This window comes from Drosophila navojoa, chromosome 2 (assembly GCF_054131105.1).
Source record: "Drosophila navojoa isolate 15081-1374.11 chromosome 2, UAZ_NAV_1.0, whole genome shotgun sequence".
NCBI lineage: Eukaryota > Metazoa > Arthropoda > Insecta > Diptera > Drosophilidae > Drosophila > Drosophila navojoa.
This window is the reverse complement of record NC_142890.1, coordinates 19691855-19715634: the sequence shown is the minus strand read 5'-3', so window position 1 is coordinate 19715634 and position 23780 is coordinate 19691855. Positions and strand designations below refer to the sequence as shown.

Below are 23780 nucleotides of genomic sequence, written 5' to 3'. Positions count from 1 at the left end.
TTCCTTCAATTCAATTTGCCTCCAATTACTTTGCATCGCAGCACAACAATCCAGCATAAACCCCTCGGACTACCAGCCAGAAGACTTCTCTCTCTCTCTCTCTCTCTCTCTCTCTCTCCAGACACACACAGATTCGAAGGGACTTTGTGCTCGAGTGAGAATTTGTTTGTTGCGTTTAATTTAAATCAAATTTTCCTTAATAGTTTTGCTGTGCAAACAAATGCGTACATAAATATGCTCGCATGTGTATATTATGCTCTATATATACTATGTATATATAGTCAACTGACAAACAATCAATCAGTCGGTTGACTCAGTAAATGCCTCTGACGTTTTATGGCGCCTGCAAATATGGAAACAATTTTCTATTGAGCCCCATCGTCAAGTTTACGATCATGTGCGAAAATGTGTGACAAAATCGAATTCCATTTTGGACATTGACGTAGTTCTGCAACAAATAAAAGGAATATCATTGGCACAAACTGTGCATCAACTATAAGTACTCATAAAATAAGATCGATAATAATTTATGTCGTAAAAAGAAATGCAATTAATATTCAAAAAACATATTCGAGTTTATCTATCGAATTATACTGGCAAATATACTTCAGATAGCGACAGCTGTTATTTATTATTTTTATTATTAACTTAAAAGAAGCAAATAGCAAATCGATTGATTTACGCACATACATATATTGATATCGATTTTCAACAAGTATATCGGTTTCTGGGGCACAAACAGCTTTACACTTTAATAATTAATTTTTATTTCCAACGAAAATACAAATGTTTCACTTGCTATCATATTATTCGCCCTTTGTTGAGGCAACTCCTTCACAGATCCCCATATCAGTGAGAGGGCTGGCTTATCGCCCAGTTGCCATGCTAATCGCTGAACTTGGCCCACATAAAGCCACACCCCACGCACAATTATACATATACATATGTATATATATTATATTTATAGCCAACAGCTGATATGCCAATTGTCGTAAACTGAAGCAGCACAACTCAATTTAACATTGTTTATGCATGTTTCTGGAATTGGGCGATCAGAACGTGCTTATCGCCAAGCTGTATCTGAATTTTATTGTACAGAGAGAGAGAGAGAGAGAGAGAGAGAGCTTAACGCCGCAAATATTCATATTGAGCACATTCAAATATTTTTATTAGCTCCAACACAAGCCGGCGGGCGGTTTTTCTTTTTTTTTTTTTTTTCAAGTCGAATAGCAATCATGAATAACATCAAAAAGTATTAGTTTATTTATCTCAAACGAAATATGAATACGCTTTAGATGTTTGCCTTTCGTTTGCCTAAACGAGTTGACTATAAACCAAAACAAATATATGCATGTGATTAGATCTGGAAAGAGTTAAAGTGCCTGTCGAACTATTACTTCTTACACATTGTAATTCAACTTTATTCGAGTGGATATACTTATTTAGATAAACCAGCGCTAGCATATAGGACCATAGATATAGAAAAAGAAACGTCTATTTCTTATTGTTGATAATTATTTATATTAAACAAAAGTATAATAAAAATTAAATTTAAACTTTTTGTTATATATATAATCATAATAAATATTATTTTTCTGAATATAAATGAGAAATATTCTAGAGATTGCTTTATACAAAAACTGACAAAAATAGATGTTCAGAGGTCTATTTTATAGTTTTGTAGCATTTCGAATTATGAATGTATATGAACTAATATACTATATAATATATAGATTTCGCACAGTAAAGTATATTTAGACAGTAAAATAAAAAAAATAAATAAAAATAATAATGAAATAAATAAAAAAAAAAATTAAATAAAAAAAATATAAATAAAAAAAAATATAAATAAAAAAAATAAATAAAAAATAAATAAATAAAAAAATAAATAAATAAATAAATTAATTAAAAAAATAAATAAATAAATAAAAAATAAATAAGTAAAAAAATTCTATTTAACTAATTCTCGATAGTTATTTGTTGTTTACTGATTTGTTCACTCCAAGCGCAACATTCTTAGTTAAATAGTCAAAAAGCTCCATTCTTAGTTGTGGTTATACCTGTTTTTGGCTAGACTATGGCTTGGCTTTGATAGAATGCCGACTGTCTCGTGCGCAGTGGACCTTTAAAAAGGCGGATCTCGTCACTGACACATTTCAGTTGCGGAAGTGCAAGTCTAGCGAGGAGATGTCGGTTCTATTTTATCTATGTCTGTTGTGGCTGCTGTGCAACAGCTGTTTGGCGCTGCCAAAGCAAGTGTCAGTGACTAGCATCAAATGTAATGGGTATCTGTGCGAGGAGCTTAACTATCCAGACGTCTCGGAAGTAGCATATTTCACAGCAGAAATCAGAAAAGAACTGGATAACCAGACGATTTTAGTGTTGCGTAATTCGCATTTGAATCGATTGCCCTTGAATGTGTTTCGCACACTGGGCAAACTGGAGCACTTGGACGTTCAAGGCTGTCAAGTGCAGCATGTGGCAGCCGAATGCTTTGAGAGTGCTACCAAATTGAAGAAATTGCAACTTGCTGGCAATCTAATATCCAAACTTGATGCAGCAACCTTCGCTCTGGCCACCGAGCTGGAGGAATTGAATTTGGCTGATAATCGATTGGATAATTTGCCAGCCAGCGTATTTGCTGGCCTGCACAAGCTCAGGCAGCTCTGGCTGCAAGACAATCAACTGCAGCAACTGCCCGTTGGTATTTTCACAGATCTGCTGCAGCTACAGCAACTCAATCTGGACAACAATCAGCTAGCCGAGCTGCCCGAGAAACTGTGTGCCGATCAGGCTCAGCTTCAGCAATTCTCAGCGCGTGGCAATCGATTAAAGCGGATCTCAGCTAACGCTTTTCCTTCTGTGCAGCGTCTGATAATCTCGGACAATCCGCAACTGCATCGATTACATCTCACTGGCCACATACGTGAGCTGCAGGCCGACAACTGTCCATTGGAGAGCCTGCAGCTAGATCAATTCGAGCAGCTGGAGCAGCTGCTGCTCAGCAATACTCGTCTGCAGAGCTTGGAGTTCCTGCACAATGCCAGCAGTCTCCTGGACCTGGACTTGACAGGCCTCGATCAGCTGCCAGCTATACCCGATCCGTGGCCCGCACAGCATTTGAAGCGCTTGAGCATATCGTATGTCAACGATTCTAACTGGCCCGATCAGATCTTAAAGCAGTTGCCAGAGCTACAGGTGCTAGACGTGTGGCACAATCAACAGCGGGAGATTTATATAAAGGAAGACTTTGGTCAGCTCAATAGTCACTACATAGATGATACAGACTCGTTATGCGAACAATTGGAGCAGTTCATGGGCGATGCGACATTACCCAAACACATAACCATATTCGATAACGAGGTTGATAACCAAGAGGCGTACTCCATGCAATGTCCCGGTGTTGAAGTGGCACAGGCAGAAAAACTCATCTGGTTCGAAGATAATGCCGATAGCCTAACATAGCTTTGATCAATAAATGTTAATTGGTTCAATGTTAACTCTTTCTGAACATCGAACTGCAGACAACCAAAAAATGAAGCAGACCGAGATTTATTCAATGATTTATAGTGAATACTACTCCGGCAGAAACTCTTCTAGAAATGCCACAAATTTTACTGCAATTCTCAATAAGTACAATGAGGCAATGAAAGTTCCGGCAAATAAAAGTGATTGCTCTTGCAGTTTCCAGTGTGGCATAGTGATATATTTTGTATCTAGATCAGTTCTTTGAGCTGAGATCATTTCGCTTCGCTGCGCTGCGCTTCGATCATCAACTTCGCATCGGCTCTAATGGGTACAGTTACAGCGATCGTTGATCGCTTTGCCATTGCAGCGATCGTTGCACATTATTGGTGTCATGAGAGTGCACAAGTGTTGTCATTCATCTCGTGTCTGGGCTTTGGTGATCAGCGATCGACGATCAACGACGATCGCTGGCGATCATCGAAGGCGTTTGTCAAGTGCAGTCATCTTGGTCTGAACCAGTTTGACGGCTCACGGCTCAACTGAACAGCTGATTGGGCTTTGCCATATTTATTAGCGCGTGCTTATTGGACTACAGGTGCTTTCAACTACAAATATACGAAAACAATAACAACAGCTATTTCGATGAGAGATGATGAGAGTCTCGGTTAGTAGCGCGCCCGCGGCTCCACTTTCGGATTGGAGAGATTGACGCCTGGTATGGGCACAGCTACTGGCGCAGTTGACTGTTCTTGCTTCTCGGGTCTCGGCTGGTTGGCCACCTTGTTCGTATCCTTGATGATCTTGGGCGGCAGAGTTATGTCCAGCGTATCCGATTTCTGATAGAACAAATAGCCAGCAGACATCAGACCAACTAGGGACAGAGTGATTAGGGTCCAGCGTAGGCCGGAGTTGATTTTGAGGCCACTGTGCATGGAATATTCACTGTTAGATCCGCTTGTCAAACTCTACTTAAGAATACTCACAGAAATAGCGTGTATTTGACCAAATTTGTGTAGGTTTTGTTCAGCTGGACGCCCTCCTCAATCCAGAATAGGGGCATGATAAGCTTTCGCAAATGTTTCATTTGTTCAATGCCCTCGACTGGCTCCACGTCCAGATTAAACTGCAAACGCTTAGCGGCCTGAAACGGTGTGCCCGACATCTGTTGAGAAAGAATGAACTGGAGTTAAAAATATTATCCCATCCCATTTGAAAGCTTCTTACATACCAGCTCAAAGTCTATAAAAACAGCATGATCCTTCTCGTTGGGATGAAGCCCATCAACATCTTGAATCAATTTGGGATCGCCGTTATAGAAATGCGGCATGGAGGCCATGAGGGGAGCGCTCACACAAGGCGACAGATCCATGGTGCCTTTGGGCGGACAAGTGGACAAATCCTCGGGATCCTTGCAAAAACAATGCAGCTTCTCATCGGCACTAATATCACCCAAATCCAGGGTATACCTGAGTGAGGGCATGCCATGGTATGAGGACTTGCGTTGATAGACAGCGCCCAGTGATCGACAGATGTCCGGCGTAAAGGCCCACAGGCCCTGCTCGCGCTTCAAGCCCGGCGGAAAGACTGTCGAATCGGTGCCAATAAATTGATTGCATTCGTCGCCCGGCCAGACGTCCATTTCCGGCTCATTGGCGAATTTGACGACCATGCCCAGTTTTTTATTGTTCTTGACGCCGCGACAGACTGTAAAACGTCCGGCGTCCGAGTGATTGGCCTGCAAAGATATAAAATCTGAACTAAGTACAGAAACGATAAAGTTCAACAGATGATGAACTGGACAAGAAGTAAATGAATATTTGAACTATACAGCTTTGATTAGACTAGATAATAGCTTAGCTTAGAGTACAGCTTACCTGACCCAAGAAGGAGAATAGAAAATGCGTTCCGTTGACCTGCTTGGCCTGTTTCACATCGCCCGTGTAGAAAACCGTGCACAGTGCCTTGGCTGCGAATTCATCCGATGAGCAGTCGACGCTGATGCCACGGAAAAAGATATCCATAAACTTGGCGCTGAGAAAAGCATTCGCATCGGGAAAAACAATGGCCAGCGCCTTGGCAACCAGTTCCATCATCGCCGCTCGCTCACGTTGCACGTTGATTCCAGCGGGCTGTCGAAATTGGGTACGATTGAGATCGAGTGTAGGAGACAGGCCTGAGCAGTCGCGACTTCTATGGCCACATTGATAAATCGTCAGCTAATTGCAACTCATTTACAATTTACAAAGGCAACAGCGACTCGGTCGCTGAAGCGCCTAGATGTTGTCATAAAGACACATCGCACTGGAATGCTTGATATATAGTATATGTCTTCTTCTTTTTTTTTGTTGTTTTTTATTTTTGCAAAGTGCTGTCTAATTTGATTTTTTTACAGCGTTAGGTTAATTCCGAATCGCTGGGAAATTAAATTAAGTGATTTGCATAATTTACAAGGCTTTTGTAACTTAACAATAGATTACGTATTTTCTTTAAGTGGTAGCGCTATTGTCATCTCATTAGTATTTGAAAATGTTTTTAAATATGAATAGTTCTATGTCCAAGCTTGTTTCCCATTTCTCAATTAGTCCGATTGAGAAGCTTTGAGAACTTAAAATTGAAGGGCAACAAAGACAATAATACTATAATTCATTCAGAGATTTAGGTAGAGTTTCATATGAAATCAAACGAAAGGTGTTTATAGTTATATGTAAACTTCATCTATATATCAATTCAATTTTTATTATGAATGTTTTTCCATATTATCCGACAATTTATTATCCCCACTAGACTTACATACCTGCAGCAATGGATGTGGCATTGTGATAATTTCCTCGCCCGTCAGCGGACTTGAGGCTTTTTCGTTAAATATAAAGGTGTTGCGCATATTGTAGGATACGGTATCCTCGACGACATCATCCACCAGATCATATTTGTCCTTCCATTCACTATCATCACAAATTAAAGATTCATTATGAAATAAGGAAAAACACATTATGATTTATATGTAACGCACTCAAAGACATACGGTCCGATCTCTTGGACGCGTGGCTTGCCGCCTTTTGCAACCTCGTCAGGATTGGTTACGTTGAAAACGTAGATATAGAAATGCAGGGGAAAGGGCGTAGCCGCCCATAGAGCACGTATATCTGTGCCCGGCTTAAGTGTGACTTGCTGTGAATGGAAGATACGAAAGCCGTGAACATATAGATTTATTGATCTCGCACTCGCACACCTTCGATATCATAAACTTTAAGATCTGTGGAAATATAATCCATCCGAATATAATGGCGAAAACCAATATGCCAGCGGATGCTGCTAACAGTTTTACGCGATTCATTAACATCTTGTTGATTAGATTCTATAATATATTTGAATTTTATTTCAAAATTTATATTGGCCAAGTATTTCTATTGCGATGCTACCCGTTCGCAGTTGCCGCACTACTGAAAACTGAAAACAATTGATTCGAATCGGCCAACGTTCGACTAAGGTCTGAAGTCGGTTTCTGAAAGGCTTACGTGCGAATTTCGCTCTAAACGCATATGGCAACAGTTGCTATAAGCCCGCCTCCCCCAAACAGCTGCCTATTCAATTATATTTGTATTGCTTTGGTGTACTGCAAAAAAACAATCGGAGAATTGAATAGTTATCATATAAGGCATATGTGAGAATATTGCAAGCTGCGTACGGCATCCCCTTATAGCACCCATCCACACTCTTCTTCAAAGCGACCTCAGAATAATCGGAGAACAAACTTTCATTAGGAAAGGAAATCAATAATAATATTCCCATTGAATGTAGCTATGATTGTGCATTATTGTTTGTTAAGAGTTCTTAAGATTTGTGGGAATTTCAAGAAGCGAACTTTTATATTTTATATAGAGATCATAGATTTCATAATATTGTATAGGATCGTTGAGAATTGATCTATTTATAAAGAAAAACTTCTTCAGTTACTTATTCTGGATTATATTTTTTTATATATTTATACATATCGATCATTTTTTATGATCTTAATCTATTCCTTTCTTTAATAAGAAACTAAGTTAACTATAAAATTTATATTATAATTCTATACTAGAACACGCCAAACTGTATGTACACAGATCCCATTCCATTTCCAATAATATATATATTTATAAATATATATCAGGTTGTAATATCACACAGTGAATACCATATACCATACCATCGTATATGTAGTATATCTCTTATACTTTAACTTTAAGTACAGGGCATATACAAGTCGCATATTTGCTTCACTTATACTTGAACAATAGAATTTTTATAGCATGGCGCCAGCACTTCGAATCAGATATACTCTATGTAGCCTCAGCTGTGGCTCAACTGGTTAGGTATATGTAAATATACATACATATATACAACAAAGTCTGTGCTGTAGTTTAACCGGTTGATATGTCGCATCCTCAAATGTGTATAGGCCCCAATAAATATTGCCCAAATAATAAAAAACTTGATTAAGAGATATTACTAAATGATCTAGTATAAAAAGTATAAATATATGTAGAAAGCAGTTGAATGTATCCATAAAATCGAAGCGAATTTTATAAATATAGCTTGCAATTTAGGCATCGGCGGCAAACAATAATAATTACGATAACGATAACGAGGGCCACGGGCCAAAAGTGGCAGCTAGACGGGCTATAATCGAGGCTCGCTCGTGCGTAACGCTTGCCAATTTATATATCTATGAATATACATATATCTACAATATATGCATATACATATATATATTCACATATTGGATACATGGGCTCTCTTCAGATATATAGCAATTGCTACAGTGCGCGTTTTTTTTATTCTTTTTAGTTCTAGTCTCGATCTACGTGGGACAAGGTGAATAAAATATAAACGCAATTGACATTTGAAATTATGGAAATTGCATTGACCTGTGCCACACCTGGCCAATATTCCATAATTATAACACGCTTTACTCTTGACCCAACAAATATGGATACGCCAATTGAATAATTAGTAGGCGGACTGGCCCTTATAGCCAAGTGTCGGCATTGGCATCAGACATCAAAAGAACGGCGAATCTCCTTAAATATTGATGGATAATAATGGCTGCAAATGTCATTTAGCACTCTAATTGGGCTTTTCATTTAGTTGTAATTTACCAATCAAGGGACAATTTTAAATGGCCAAAATTAAAATGTTGTCTGAATGATTGAGGATTTTCTTTAAGTTACCAAATTAAATTTGCTCTTTATATTTCTTTTAAATAACTTGACAAGGCTTTTATAAACAATATCATGAGCGTCGATTTGGGCGTGCTTTTCCTTAGCTAAAGTCTACTTAAAAAGGTTTCTTGATGAACTTCAATAAAAATTAGACAACGAAAATGTTTTATATATGTTCATTCAATTCAAATTGATTATATATTAGGCTCTCTGCTGGCTAATTATTTATCAATTTGAGCAATTAAGTGCCAAGTACAAATTGCTATTATTATTTATTTTAATTAGCTTGTTTTCTCTGAAAATGAAAGAAGCTGTGGCTAACTTTATGGACTAGATTATAGATAAAAATTACTCCTTGTATGGTATATATGTATATCCATAGATGCAACTTACAATGCTCTGACTCAGACTTTAGCTCAGATGTCCAAGTCAGGCATTTCCAGTACATCATGTGACAGAGTTCCGTTTCAAGTAACAATTAAAGAGATTACTCTTATGAGCAACTAATTATCAGTCCACTCAAGCTCAATCAGACGTCCAAATAGTGCCCCTTGTCTCACTTATAACATTTACATACTTCCCTCCAAATGTTCGCCATTTTGCAGCAATTATTGAAACGTTTTTTAGAGCTCGACTCAGTTGAGCGCACGCTGATGCAAACTGATATACAGTTTTGTTACTTCTACACGTTGTCTCATATAGTACATGCATATGTGTGCGTATATTATATCATAGATTTGCTCGTCGTAACTGGGTGGGACTTTTTTTAGGTTAGCATTCGTTAAATTGTCGCTTGGCGCGACATAAACAGAAATCGAAACTGCATTAAACATGAAAACGATAGCGAAAATGAAATCCAGACAATGGCAAAAAATAAACACGTGACGCTGACGTCGATCCGACTCAAGAGAGATAGTTAGAGCGAGACAGAGAGAGTGAGAGGGAGGGCCACAAATGCCTTTTAAAGTGACACAGAAAAACGAGTTGAGCGAAACCAAACAAATAAAAAAAAAAAGGCAAAAAATATGTATCTAAATACTCGTAAATGCGCTTGACAACCCAACCAAAGTTAATGCCAAACTCTCAGACTCAGACCCCGATACGACCTCTAAATTGACTCGTGCATTTCAGCTGAGCAAATCATTATTTTTCAGCCAATTACTGAGCGGCGCTGCATTCAATATTTAGTACCTTTTCAACTTGAGAAACATATTTACTAATTATTGAAAAATTCTACAATATACAGTTTATTTTATGATGCCATCAACAATGGGGTTTAAAGCATACCATATTTAATTTTATGTCTCTCTATGGAAACTTATTCTACTACATACATAGATGCCCTTTTTCAAATCTTAACTCTGAAATTCAATAATAAATATTTATATAATTTGTGATAATACAAAATTTGCGTATTTTTTGTTTGACTGAACTGAACTTGAAATATGGGAGTGAGCTGATATTTATGGTCCAAACCATTTCATATATCACATATCGAAGTCGTTTAGATCTCTCAGAGATTTCACGAAACCAGTCGAACAAGATAATAAATATATTCTTAAATAACGATTCCAATGAAGTAGAAAGTAATTTGAGGAAACAAATAGACTGCGCTGATTAAATATTTGATATATTCAGAGTATATATTTAAAAAAAAGCTGCGAGAAAAAAAATAAATAAATAAAATAAATTGGCTATTAATTAATCAGAACTCACACTTGGGCATTTCTATATAAAGAGACATTAACACATTTAAGGAATAATAACTGCTGAAGATGATAAAACATAAAAACCATTAAGAAGAATATAATTTAAATATTATTATTTATTCAATTTTCGCGTAGATATATCTGATTTTATCTAATGCTCTGCTCATACTTTGCTCATTTGGAGGCATGCTAATTATAATTATAATAATTATGTATAGATCGGTTTGATTTGTTGAGCTCGGCAGCTGGCATTCCATTTGATTAGCTCTTCGTGGCTCCGTTGGCTCAGCTGTCGGCACTTTATGCCAATTAACGATCATCTAGCAAATTGCCAACATCCACGCCTACTAATTTTTGCATCGCTCTGCTAATTTCAACATATTTTAATTAATGAATTTACAAAGCCATCTCTTTGTTTGTAACTCTTGCCGTTTTGTGTAGAAGATCTTGGCACGCCCTGTTTAACATTTTGAACTCGATCGTTAATTGATTAGTTTCTCTGGCCGGCAGCATCTAGAGACATTCGGTATCGATTCCCGTGAATCATTCATTCACGTGCTGTACTCAGCGATTCTCGGCGATTGCATAAGCCTTCGTTAGCTGAATGTCTTACATCATTTGCACACACAGCCCACTCATGGCTCCAAAGCCAACTGTTTGAATACATGTTTTCAATTATTCTATTTACATGGCATTCAAATTAATAGATCATCGATCAGAGCAACACTTTAGAGCTCATCTTATTCCATTAAATATTTATTTGCATATTATTTTGTGTTTGTTTATTCGAATGCCATTTATAATTAATTGTTGAATTTTACACTCAACTCGTTGTTGTTCTTCTCGATTCGAGAATTATTTTAATTACGTGACTGCCATAATTTAATGTCAGCACTCGAAATATTTGTAATTGCATACATATTCACATTCAAAGCCTTTGAAATTGAGCTGAAATAGTTTGTAACACGAAGACGAGAATGCGAGGCAGCAAACAAAAGGTCGGCGAACACGTACAGCAGGGGTGTTCCCTATATTTTTGCATTGCAATATATGTAGGTATATTTATTATTTAATTCAAATTCAAGTTTTTACTTGAATTTGTATACTTTAACCTGGCTTAAATGCAACAAAAGTCGCCAGCTTGTCTGGCCGTTTGCCAATCTGTGACTTAGTATATATGTATAACACTATCTAGATGCGCGCCATTGATTAATAGTAAATAGCAACTAGTTAATAGCCGTTACATGACGTTCGATTTGCCAGCAATTATTTGTGGTTGTTGCAATTGTTAATGGCGTGTAATTAAAAGACCGGAACAGCTGTCCGCCGTATACCATATACTATATCTACAGACTTGCTCTTAGAGATGTGTTAAATACGGGGGTACGGTACGGTATAGTAAATATGGGGGTACGGCTAAAACAAGAATTTCCGACGGCTCGGGGTAGGGAGGGGGGGGGGGGGTATAGGGGGTAGTGGGTAGGGGGGTATAGGGGTAGGAGGGGTATAGGGGTAGGGGGTAGGGGGTATGGCTAAAAAAAAAGAATTTCTGACGGCTCGTGGTGGGGGGGGGGGGGGGGGGGGTAGGGCGGTATAGGGGGTATAGGGGTAGGGGGTAGGGGGTATGGCTAAAAAAAATAATTTCTGACGGCTCGGGGTAGAGGGGGGGGGGGGTAGGGGGGTATAGGGGTAGGGGGGGTATAGGGGTAGGGGGTATGGCTAAAAAAAAGAATTTCTGACGGCTCGGTGAAGGGAGGGGGGGGTATAGGGGTAGGGGGGGTATAGGGGTAGGGGTAGGGGGTATGGCCATGGGGGGGGGAAAGACTTGCTACAGACTTGCTCTTAGAGATGTGTTAAATAAGTTTACTTGACGATATGCGTGCTAAAAACAAAAGTTGATTTCCTCTACAGCTTTCAATTATATTTTATATATATCTGGGAAATTGATTCTTATTTTTCGGGGGCTGACCAGTAGGTAGCCTAGGTAAGAAAAGTCTTAAAAAGAGAAGTCTTGGAGATATGAATCGTATAATGAATATGAAATAATATGGTAATCTATTATAATACTTGCTCAACTCTATTCTCTTCCGATCAATTTTGATTTGAAATAAATTTACATTAAGCTTAAATAGCAAATTACTTAATATCTAGATTTTTATGCTATGCTATAAATACATAAGCTTGTTAAATCAGCAAGAACTTTTAAGTACCGCAAGTGCTCAACGTTCGATATAAAATAGCGAATCGTGCTTACTCACGACACGCGCTCAGCTCAAATGGAAACGAATAATTGTTACTGAGCGATTCGGTTTCAGATGAAATAGCATTACGATTTCCACTTAATTCGCAAGTGTGTGTCTATGTCTCTCTCTATCTCTCGCTATCTCTCTCTCTCTCTATATGTGCTTATAGTTGTTTGCGCACAATTAGCATCGTTCGGCATTTTGGAAAAGCATCTGACGCATAGCCGCAGTCCGAGCGTTATGCTTAAATTATTCAGTTTAATCGACATCTATTTGAGTCATGCCGCCCCGCCCGACCGCAAAATATGTTTTACTAAAATACCACAAAACTTGAATAAATGATGCCACCCTGCCCCTACCCCAGCGCCTGCCCCTGTGCAAGGAATACATATCTAATTGCTAATAATTGTCGGTTGTATCGCTTGCATTTATTTTGCTCGATTGCGGTTTGGTTTTTCGCTATGCAAAATGTCACGCCCCAATGCTTAGACCTCATATTATATTGAATTGCAGTGCAGCGATTCGAATGAACTTGTATCTTTTGCCGACTTGACAGCAGTCAACTGGTGGGCCTCCCTTGTAAATATACTATGAATAAATCATGCTTTAGCAATGACAAATGATATTTTATTGAGTTTCGAAAATATATCTGCTTAGTTATGATGGATTCTAAGTGAATGAAAAGTAATGTTGGGTTGTAAAAAAAATAAATAATATTATATTTCTCTAATATATGTATATATTTTACGTCAATGAACAACTGTTGAATCCTTTTTGTTTTGTTAGTTATAATTGATTTATGCTCTATCTATTAATGCTCACATTTAACAAATGCTTAATTTGCTTTAAAGCTCACAACTTTTGCATTAAATTTAAAATATTTTTCTATAAATATATCTGGGAAAATCCTGCTTCATGGCACCTCTCTAGATCTCTAGCAAATTCTTTGCGATTGTATAAAATCCAAATGTTTTTCCAATTCTTTCATTCGAACGACAACTTCTGACTCACTGATGTTTATTTTCTTTAATTTATGTTTTACTTTTGTTTATATACTTTGGGTTTCGGTTCTTCGCACAGGCAAAGGTGCACGAGATATATGTATGTATTTATGTACAGATGTGTGTGCATATGTAAGCTTCAAAATATTTGCCATATGTTAGCATTTTCTTGTTCCTCTCCTTTGTTGCCGTCTTGTTATTCGCTCACTCTCGCTCTCTCTGTCACTCTCTTTCTCTCCCTCTCTCGCTCTCTCTCACTTATTTCTATTTTATTTTTTCTCGTTTTGACGACGCGTAAATAATTGAATTAGCTTTGTTAGCGCTTTGTTTTGCTCTTTCAGCCCATACGCAAATATATGCACAGCAATAATTGTTGTTGTTGTTGTCTGCGTTTTGTATTTATTTCTTTTCTTTCGTTTTTTTTCTGCTTCTGTTTGGTCTGTGTATTAAATAGCTCGGTTCGAACTGGCCGCAAAAAAGCAATCCAAAATAAGATGAAAAAAAAACAGCAAAAACAAAAAAAAAACTGATACACAAATTGGCATTTTCCAAACGCTTTGCCCCGTTGTTTGTCGACCTTCACCTCGTGCGGCTTTTTTCGGTCTCTGTTGTGCGCCGCTTCGTCAGATACAAAAGTATCTTTAAGGCTGACAATATGTTGAGGTTGTTTGATTTTCTTTTTTAAGTAAGTAACTAAGTACTTTAGGCATGGCCAGTTGTAGATGGTCTTATCTTATCTATAAAAAAAAAATAACTACAATTTAATAGTCCCACTAGACATTTTTAATGCTAGAAAATTTCTAGAACAAACAGAATTAGCAATTATTGCTATCAAATTAATATAATTGAAGTTAAAATATCTTTAATAATCTAAAAAACTTTCAATATAAAAAAAATCGATCTTTTGTATGCTAAATATATAAATTGAGAATACATATGTATGGTATTCCCTCTCGGTCTCAACTACGCTCTCGCTCTTTCCCTTTCTCATATCAACACAAACGAAAGCTAAGGGCTACAAAACGTCATGTAGTCACGAATTCGAATACGAATATGCCAATTCTTTTACAGATTCCCCAAATACTAAAACTCAATGTCGCCCTACACACACACACAATCAGTTGTATAACGAACTGACTCAAGTCCGCCATAAAGAGAAGCTAACGAATCTGAAGCTAGGTGCATCCAAAGAGCGGACCAATCGAGCAAATCGCAAATGGCCACAAACTGCGACTACAACGAGGATAATGTGAAACAGCAGCAGATCGCAAAGACAACGATAGCAGCCGCAGCAGACGAGGCCACAAGGAGCAACGGCTCCAATGCCTCAACGATGAGCAAGCACGAGGAGAAGCCAAATGGCAAAGAGCAGGCTAACGAACCGATTCGAGAAGAGGAGCAAATCCAACAGCAGCGGACGGAGCCGGAGGCGGAACCGGAGCTCTGTCTGAACACTGAAATGGATTGCTTTGAGTGCGCCTTTGAGTCCACCATGGACAACTTGGAGCAGGCGCTGTGCGATGGCTACGAATCGGACTCGGAGGAGAGCGCCAATGGCCTGGCCACAGACTCGTCCGCCTCCAGCTTATCCCAGCTGGCCGGCATCGATGGCCTGCAGTACAGTCAACAGCGGACGCCCCATGAGGAACTGCAGCCGCAGCCGGAATTGTCACGTGCCAATTCCTTTGATTTCCAAAGCAGCAGCGGCTCCAGCAGCGACGACGAGAACGACGACGCTGATGATGACGGCGATGTGGAGGTGGGCGCCCTCAATCTGAGCGCCAAGTTCACACGGGCGAGCGACGGACGCTACGACATCTACCATCAGCGCCCCGCCTATCTGTTGCCTCCGTTCATTGAGCGGCGACGCCTGTCGCAGTGCAAGGAGGAGGATGATGAGGATGAGAGCGGTGACAAGTCGCCGCCAGTGGGCGCCAATGGGGGCGAGGCGCCGCGCTTCGACCGCGTCTCGAAGGCGCCGCCACGTCCGCCCACGCCGCAGGATGCCGCCTCCAAGGAGAAATTCAAGGACTTGGAGCGTTTGCGGCAACAGTTTATGCACAAAATCGATCGCATCAATACGCGCAACATTGAGGAGCAGTACACGTCGTTGCCACCGCCGCCTCCGCCACCGCCGCCGCCCATACCGGCCACCATATTGCCCAAGGCCTTGAAGGAGCTGCTGCAGCCCAGCGAGCCAGAGGTGGCCGTGCCCAAGCCGGCAGCGGCCGCTGTGGCAGCGCCTGCAACGCCCACAAGTCCCACTCTTGCTCCCTTGCAGCTGCCACAAGCTGCCGAGCCGCCGCTCATCATTCGCGGCAAGTTCAAGGTGACGCGCGCCCAGGAGACGCCCGAGCTGCGCGTCGAGGCGCAGCAGCTGCGTGAGCTGAAGCCGAGCGCCAACGCGCAAACAATTAGCTTCCCCTCCAGCTTCGGCGGCTACTCCTCTGTGCAGGGCCTGTTCTCGCAGCGGTATGGCAGCAATCGATTTCCAGCCGCTACGCCGCATCTCTCAAAGCAGTTCTTCGACTCGTCCCTGGTCGAGATACGCGCACCCTCGCAGAGCAATCTCTCGCTCAACGCCCCTAGCAGCACCAGCCAAAGTCTCAATTGTGATACCAACGCCAACAGCAGCCTGGCCAACAAGCCGCGCACGCCCAGCGAACGCGAGCTGGACGACATCTGGATACGGCGTACTCCAGCCTTGCCAGCAGACGGCACTGCTCCAGCTGGCTCAGTGCCTGCAGCGCGATCCGTGTCATTGGGCAGCGCCTCCACAATGCCACGGCTCATGCTGCGCAACGAGAGCAGCAACTCGGCGAGCAGTCCATCCCGTCAATTGACCAACTCCGGTTCGGTCTCGGTGTCTGTGTCCGAAGATGTAAGTTGGGCCCTAAATACAGATTTTAAGGGGAAGCAGCTGGCCTAGAAAACTGTAACAGAAACCATTAAATGAATGTCCCCGAATAGCTTAACTGATCTTATATGAAGATCTTCTTTCACTATTTTTATTTGTTCGTCATTTCTTATCTGTATCTTGTATATCCGTTTAAGATATTTACAAGATAACACTAAGGAATATGTTTATAGCTCGACAATGTAATAACTACCCTTGCCATATAGCTATAAATATTGTTTACTATAACATTTATAACGTCGATTACTTTTGCGTCAATCGTCAAAACTTTGCTCATTCATTCGCGTGTATATTAATATATTTTTCAAATAGTCTGGAATGCCAAAACCAAATGGAAATTAAATATGAAATTATATTTTTCTCTAACAATTCATAGCCGTCTGAAATGTATTAATTGCAAGTTGAAAAACTAGGCAAATAGTACAGAAACTATAATAGATCCCACCCGAACGGGGCTCCACCACTAATCTCTGGTTAGTGGTTCTGCTCAAATCTTATCGATAATCTGCGCAGCAACCAATAAATTTCCAAAGCAAAGAACACGAACAAAAAGTACCTGCTAAAAGTAGCACAAAAGTCACATAAATCAAATCAAATTAGCGAATCATGTAAACTACAAAGAAAACAGTAGAAAAAGTAAAAAACCTTTTTCAGTATCATTTCAAGCAGAGAGAAAACAAAGTCTATAAAATGTCGTCGATGCGCTGAGTTCAGAGTCTTGTTTTATCTGTCAATTCACACTTCGTGTACTGACGTCATTTCGTCTTTTAAAATTCGCGATATTTCAGTACAAATGAAACGAATTAAATCTGAGTTGTGCCTAGTCATGAGTCAATATTGTCTCGATGCAGGGTTTTATAGAAAGCGGAAGATAACAGATTTTAAGGAAATTAGCTGAGGTCTATTTTGTCATACTCTTGATTATTATTGAATCTAAAATGTCACATATTTCTGTCAATTGATTTATTTTTAGATCTATTTGTTGACTTTCGATATTGTTGTTATACTAACACTAATATCTATATCTATGATCAGTCTGACTTTAATCGTTAACTTCTTCGCATTTCAACTGAGATATTTCTGTCTATCGACATTTAGTGTTAATTGTAGCCCTGTTGAATGATTATCTTATCTGAAAGTCTGATGAAAGTTATTCTGCTGTCTTTAATCTACAATCGATCTGTCTGGGTTTGTAATCGATTGTTGCATTATCGAAAATTCACTTTCTTTTTCATTAACTTTCTATTATACATTTATATATATGGAAATATCATCGCGATGTAATTATTTATTTATCTATAAAATATTGCAGTATGTTTTTTCTCTGGCATCTTCCATTTGCTCATCAGATGCTTCAGCTCAGCCACTCAAGCACTTCAGCCAGACTCTTGTCTGGCATTTTGCGCATCAAGATATGAATTATACCCTAACTTTGGATAATGTAGAATTTCCAATAGGCTTGCATACCAAATTAAACAAATTTTGCATATATTATTTAAAATATAAATTATGAATTCAAACAAAAGTTAGTCAAAGTTAGTCATCTATTTTATTAGAGTACCCAATATTCGTTGCTATATCTCTTGTTATTTACGTAGCATTCTTCACAATATTTGTTGCTTTGTTCCTGTGTTTGTGCTTTCTTTCTTCTTCTTTTCATCGCAAATGTAAACAAGCGAACGTACAACGGAAAATGTGCTCGATCCACGCATATAATTTACGCTATATACGGTCTGCATATATGTATGTATATGTATGAATGTATGTGTGCAATATATGTGAAGTTTACCTTTTGCCATATTTGTATTTTAGGCTTTGCTCTCGAGCTTTTTTCTGTTTTATCGTTTGCAATTCGTGAGCTTATCAGCAGACGAATGACACAATTCGTGAAGAGGCACATTCTTATATACTTATACACAATACTTAAATATGTATATGTATGTATATACATATATACACGTAGATATATTGTATTATATTGAAAACCTGAACAATCGCCATTGAGTCGCACATAAAGCAGTTCAGAATTCACACTATATGCAAATATATGAGCAACTGGTATATATGGAATATTACCATATATTACTATATCTCTCTCTCTCGCTATTTGCCTAGACTGTTGCTCCAGCCTATAGATCTAGGGATATATAAGTGTGTGTGTGTCTGGGCAAACAATTACGTCAATGGAGCACTAACCACACCCAATTAAAGATATTTCCTAGCTTTGCATATGTATGAAGCAGCTGCCCTCCCCATGCAAATCGCAAATCATTTATCTCCCTCTCTCGCCCTCTATGTCTCTTTTTTTTGTGGCTTTCGGCAAATATTTGCTTAGGCCGCTAGATAATGTCCAACAGCTGATGTGCAACACTTCAACTCCTCAATCTCAGCCCCACCCACGCTGACGACGCCGAGCACACAAATAAAAGCGCGAAGAGCTTCTGGTTTTCATTCGTGTATACTCTTCCTTTTGCTTGGGGATGTACACATCTGTTGGTCAGTTTACCGAGATGGTTGCTCTTATTCTTATATTACGCTATATCAATAATTTTTACCTTGAGACTGTTCTTTTCCATCTTTCCCTGCATAGTTCTATATCTCTCTATGTCTGCCTCCGCTTCTGCCCTTAAGTATGTATAATCTCTTGACTCTCTATGTCTATATACCTCTCTCTCTCTCTATATATATATCTCTCTCTATCTCTCTCACACACACATACTCTATGTGACTATTTCATTATCCGTTTCTCTCTATATATTGTCTTCTTCCTCCTAGTTTCTCTACCTTATAAAGTCTATAATAACCCTCTTTTACATTTATAATTCTATGTCTAGAAGAGCATACCCCTTTCGAAAGACAATATTTACTATTCGCTTTTCCTTTTCCATGCTGGCTCTGTTTATTTTTTCCTTAATCATCATTTTACCCACTTTACTTATTGGAATCAACGGAATCATTGGAATACTCGATTGCTCGAATACTTTTAATGCCATCCATTAATTTGGCGCTGTTGTTAGCTCATCGCGCAACAACAACAGCAACAACAAATCCAACAATTTGTATATTGATCGGGCCTGCGGGCACGTGATTTGGCAAAGTGCAAAAATGTCGAAAACCAGCCACAACAACAACAACAACAATAAAAAATAAAATAAAATAAAATATTGTGTTGACTTGTTGACTGTGAAATTGCTGCTGAATAGTTTGCTAAAAATAAATCAAATACAGGTGTCTGTCTGTCCGCCTACCTGTGTGTGTGTCTGTATGTCTGTCTGTCTGTGTGACTGTCTGAGGGCCCAATCGAAGCCGAGCCACTTGGCTTTTTGGGCAGCTTGTGAAAGTTGTCGAAAAGGTCGTGTAATTAAACGCACCCAAACAAATTGCTAGAAGCACTAAAAGCTAACATAGATAACGGAAGTGAGCAATTTGGGTTTTTTTTTAAGTTAACGTTGAAGATAGATAAAGCCATACAACTACATATATATTTAAATAGATTTGTATATATTCACAACATTTTTAAATGTTGTTCTATTACATAATTCTCATTAATTATAAATTGTCATTATTGCTGCGAAGCTTCTAATATTGCTATAAATACCTCTATTAATAATAACATGGTACAATTTTAGTTCTATATGTTTATTACTAAATAAAAATATATTCCTAAACATCGATGTGATGAAACTAACTTCAGAAGCTAAAATCAGATTCGTAGCTCTCATAGAAGTGCGATTCGTCTTCGAAATGTTGGACTGAATCAAATTTATCATTCATATAAAGTAGCGTATTTTATATATGTATGTGCAAAACCCCCAAGAATAACTCTTATTAAAATCATTTCTTACTAGAAATTAAATAATAATTAAGCATTTGCTCCTTTTCGATTGGCCATTCTCACTGGCTCATTGGCAATTTAACTGTTGATTTACTCTGTGCGCAATTCGCTTGGCTGCCAGCCATACATACATGTGTATGTAGCTGTTGCTCTCCCGCTCTTATCTTCATTCACATTCATTCAGTTCAGCTTAGTCTAGACGCAAACCTTGTGGTATCGAATCTGACCGCTGCCTTGGCAACTCACCATTAGCAAGTTTCACAACCAGCTGCCCCGACTGCTGCAATTTTTGCGTAATTCATAAATTGATTAAATTCGATTAAAGTGCGCCACAGGAATTGTTCAATTAATAAAACACACTCGATACGCGTGAACTGTTGCTGCTTTTGTTACTGTTGTTCTTGTTGTTTTTGTTGTTGTTTGCTATGCGAATTGCGTCTTGTGTTGATTCTTTTGCTTGCGTTCAGGGAGGGTTTGGGTTGGGTCACAAATTGTATTTGTAGACAATTCGGCATAATTGCAGCACACACAGGATAAACGCTAGCACTATGGGTGGCGTTATCTATTCCTTAGTTGTACATCTTTCATTGCGTCCGCTTTGCGGCTCAGTTTGTGTTGGGCTGCGCTGGCAGCCACAATGCAGCAATCGGAAGATATGACAGCGGATATTGATAGGCCAAGAGATCATGTAATCAAACCGAATCCGACTCTAAAACGTCATGTTCGCTTTCAGGAACAGGATGGAGTGCCCCGTGTGCCCGGCTCCCGGCCCTCCAGCGCGCCCGCCGAGCCCAACGGCAAGGCGGCCAAGAAGGCCTACAAGAAGATGGAGAAGGAGCAGCGGTGAGTACTTGAATGAAGTATTCTGAATGTACAGAGATTAACTGTATTCCTCTCCACTCACAGCCGCCAGGAGAAGGAGCAATCGCGTCGCGAGAAGGAGGCACGCAAACTGGAGCGGGAGACGGCGCGTCGCATTGAGCGCGAGACAGCGAAGCTGGAGAAGCTGAATCGCCACAGCGAGAAGATCTCACGCAGCACGGAACGCATGGTGGGCAGCGGCGGATCGCGCTCAGGCTCGCTGGAACGGCGGCGCAGTGGCGAGGACTCGCCCGTGCTCAATCAGTCGACGGTCCATGGAATTGCCTCACCAAATCGCCGACCCACGATCTTCGATGTGTTTAGGCCGCGCGCCAAGTCGGATGCCAAGCGGCACAAGGATAAGAATCTGCTGGATCCATCGTCGGCGGACAGCAGCGCCACCAGCAGCACATATTCCGTGTCCGGCGGAACGGCACCATCCTCAGCAGCAGCAGCGGGAACAGCAACCGGAGCTGCAGCTGGCACGACGAGCTCAACGGGCGCTGGCGGCCTCATGAATTCCATGAAAGTGGCCATGCAGCACTTTGGCCATAAGCAGCATCCCGCCGTGACGATAACCAATGCCGATGGCTCCTCCGCCAAGAGCAAGTACAAAGATGGCAGCGCGCATCCGCATCAGGGCAGCGATGCACAGGTGGGTGCACAGCCTAGTTCAGGCCAATCTCAATCAGCTCAATCTATATGTATATTTGTCTATCCGCAGTATTACCACACGGTCACCGCTGTGCGTCCGCATGCCAACGCCAACCAGCGATCGCCGATGACCAAGGTGATGGATCTGTTTCGACATCGTTCAAATTCAGCGGTCAGCGAGGCGGACAAACGCAAAGCGGTGAGTGTCACGACTAAACTTAACATTTATTGTGGCGGCACATGTTACTTGTTACACATGTTACACGATAACAATCTGTTAATAATGCAGAATTGCGTTATTTAAATAATAGGAAACGAAATCCTTAGTAATTTTTAAAATCTGATTAGGGTTACAAAAATTTAAATCACGTGTGGTTCAAACTTAGCATATGTTCATATGCAGCTGGTCTCTAGTTAGTTGTGTCACGGCTAAATTTAACAGTTTGCGTGGTTGCTTAGTAGGTACACAAACCAATCGCCTTCTGTTAGTCAGCAGCACAACTTGTTAACAGCATACTGTATGTTATCTAATATCGTGCTGTTAGTTAACAGCCGTTGAAAATAAAATATAAAATGCGTCAAATTTAAAGAAAAATTACCATATTAACTTGAAAAAATTAAAGCATGCAAACATTATTAAAGATAAATAAATAATCTCTTGTATGATATTAAAAAAAAACAGCAAAATTTTTAGTAATATAAAGCGAATCTGTGTGGAAGTTGAGAGCCAGCATTTCTGTTAGGTCCACAAACTTCTCTACGACTTTACACATTATTTGTAGAGACTAATAATTAAAGCCCAACTAAATAATGCAATTAGGGTAATCGAACTATTAAGTGCTTAAATGAATTACTTTTAATTCTTATCGCTCACACTTGCAGCACAAGAAAAAAAAAAAGAAAGCAAAGCCAAACAGTCTGGAAATTTTATATAGACTACATGTTATCAACGAATCATGTGTAATCACCACAATTTCATTATAAATATAGACATGAGCAATTTTGATTTCAACAGCTGATAAATCGCTAATGCGATACACGATTCGATTGATAAGCACTGTTACACATCGCATTATGCCATTTGCACAATCTAAGATACGTATCAATGCCAAACAGCAGCAGCGATAAACAAGTATTTATTACAACAGTGGAAATCATATTACATTTTATCATACCAAATTTGCTCTGTCATGTCATAAAATCCTTGAAAGAGAAAGCTGAGCAGAGAGAGAGCGAGCGAAACTGCTGTGACAACAGGTGATCGCTTTAACAGCACTCTTAAAAGCTTACTATATGGGCTTTCTCTTCACTTACGCTCTCTCCCATCCTCTCTCCCACTCTCTTTCTCTCTCACTCTCCATTTCTGTTTGCTTTGTGAGCGCTCGCACTTGTCTTACAATTTTTGGGCTTTGCGGAAAAGTGACACAAACAAACACACTCACACAGATGGAAGCACACGTATTACGTATACGTTAGCGTCGACATTGCCGTTGTCGTTGATGTCGTCGCCGTCATTTCATTCTGCCGTCTTCTTTCGCACGCTGCGCTTTCTGTGTTTATTTCCAATTGCATTTCGAATTGGACTGTGCCGGCCGAGCGACACGCGCGTCATTCCCTGCCCAATAAGAATTTTGGCAGGCAATGCTCAAGCATTTGTTTTTTAATAAATATCGCAATAAATTCAAATAAATCCGCGCGTGTTTTGTTGTGTTTGTTTTCGGCTAATGAAATAGAAATTAGCAAGAGAATAAAAAATCAAGCTCAATTTGTGTTTCAATAAAATGTAACGTAAAATATGAAATGAATCTAAAATATATACGAAATGCGTAAAAAGTGAAATAATAATCGAATATCGAGCGCAAAAATAAATCAAAAATATAAAGAAAATTGT

General features: G+C 39.6%; 3 protein-coding genes across 10 annotated transcripts in view; 2 read left to right on the top strand and 1 right to left on the bottom strand.

Moving 5' to 3' along the window:
- SNF4Agamma (SNF4/AMP-activated protein kinase gamma subunit) overlaps positions 1-23780 on the top strand; it is a 74881-nt gene that overhangs the window by 15618 nt on the left and 35483 nt on the right. For 6 of the 8 annotated variants that reach the window (XM_089265474.1, XM_089265473.1, XM_089265472.1 and 3 more), the window contains 4 exons: positions 14694-16503; positions 21108-21217; positions 21281-21890; positions 21960-22088. In XM_089265474.1, the coding sequence (XP_089121600.1) occupies positions 14839-16503; positions 21108-21217; positions 21281-21890; positions 21960-22088 (2514 nt within the window). In that variant the 5' untranslated portion in view covers positions 14694-14838. The remainder of the gene's footprint in view (positions 1-14693; positions 16504-21107; positions 21218-21280; positions 21891-21959; positions 22089-23780) is intronic. The other 2 variants (XM_018106157.2, XM_089265477.1) reach the window with 1 other exon arrangement.
- On the top strand, positions 1955-5467 carry LOC108654832 (uncharacterized). The gene has a single exon (XM_018106407.3). It carries the CDS (start codon positions 2188-2190, stop codon positions 3463-3465), a length of 1278 nt encoding a protein of 425 aa, XP_017961896.2. The 5' UTR covers positions 1955-2187; the 3' UTR covers positions 3466-5467.
- Snmp1 (Sensory neuron membrane protein 1) lies at positions 4020-6977 on the bottom strand. The gene is made up of 7 exons (XM_018106258.3): positions 6698-6977; positions 6479-6636; positions 6263-6410; positions 5343-5597; positions 4697-5203; positions 4452-4630; positions 4020-4392 (listed from the first exon to the last, which is right to left on the bottom strand). Exons 1-7 carry the CDS (start codon positions 6806-6808, stop codon positions 4134-4136), a joined length of 1617 nt encoding a protein of 538 aa, XP_017961747.1. The 5' UTR covers positions 6809-6977; the 3' UTR covers positions 4020-4133.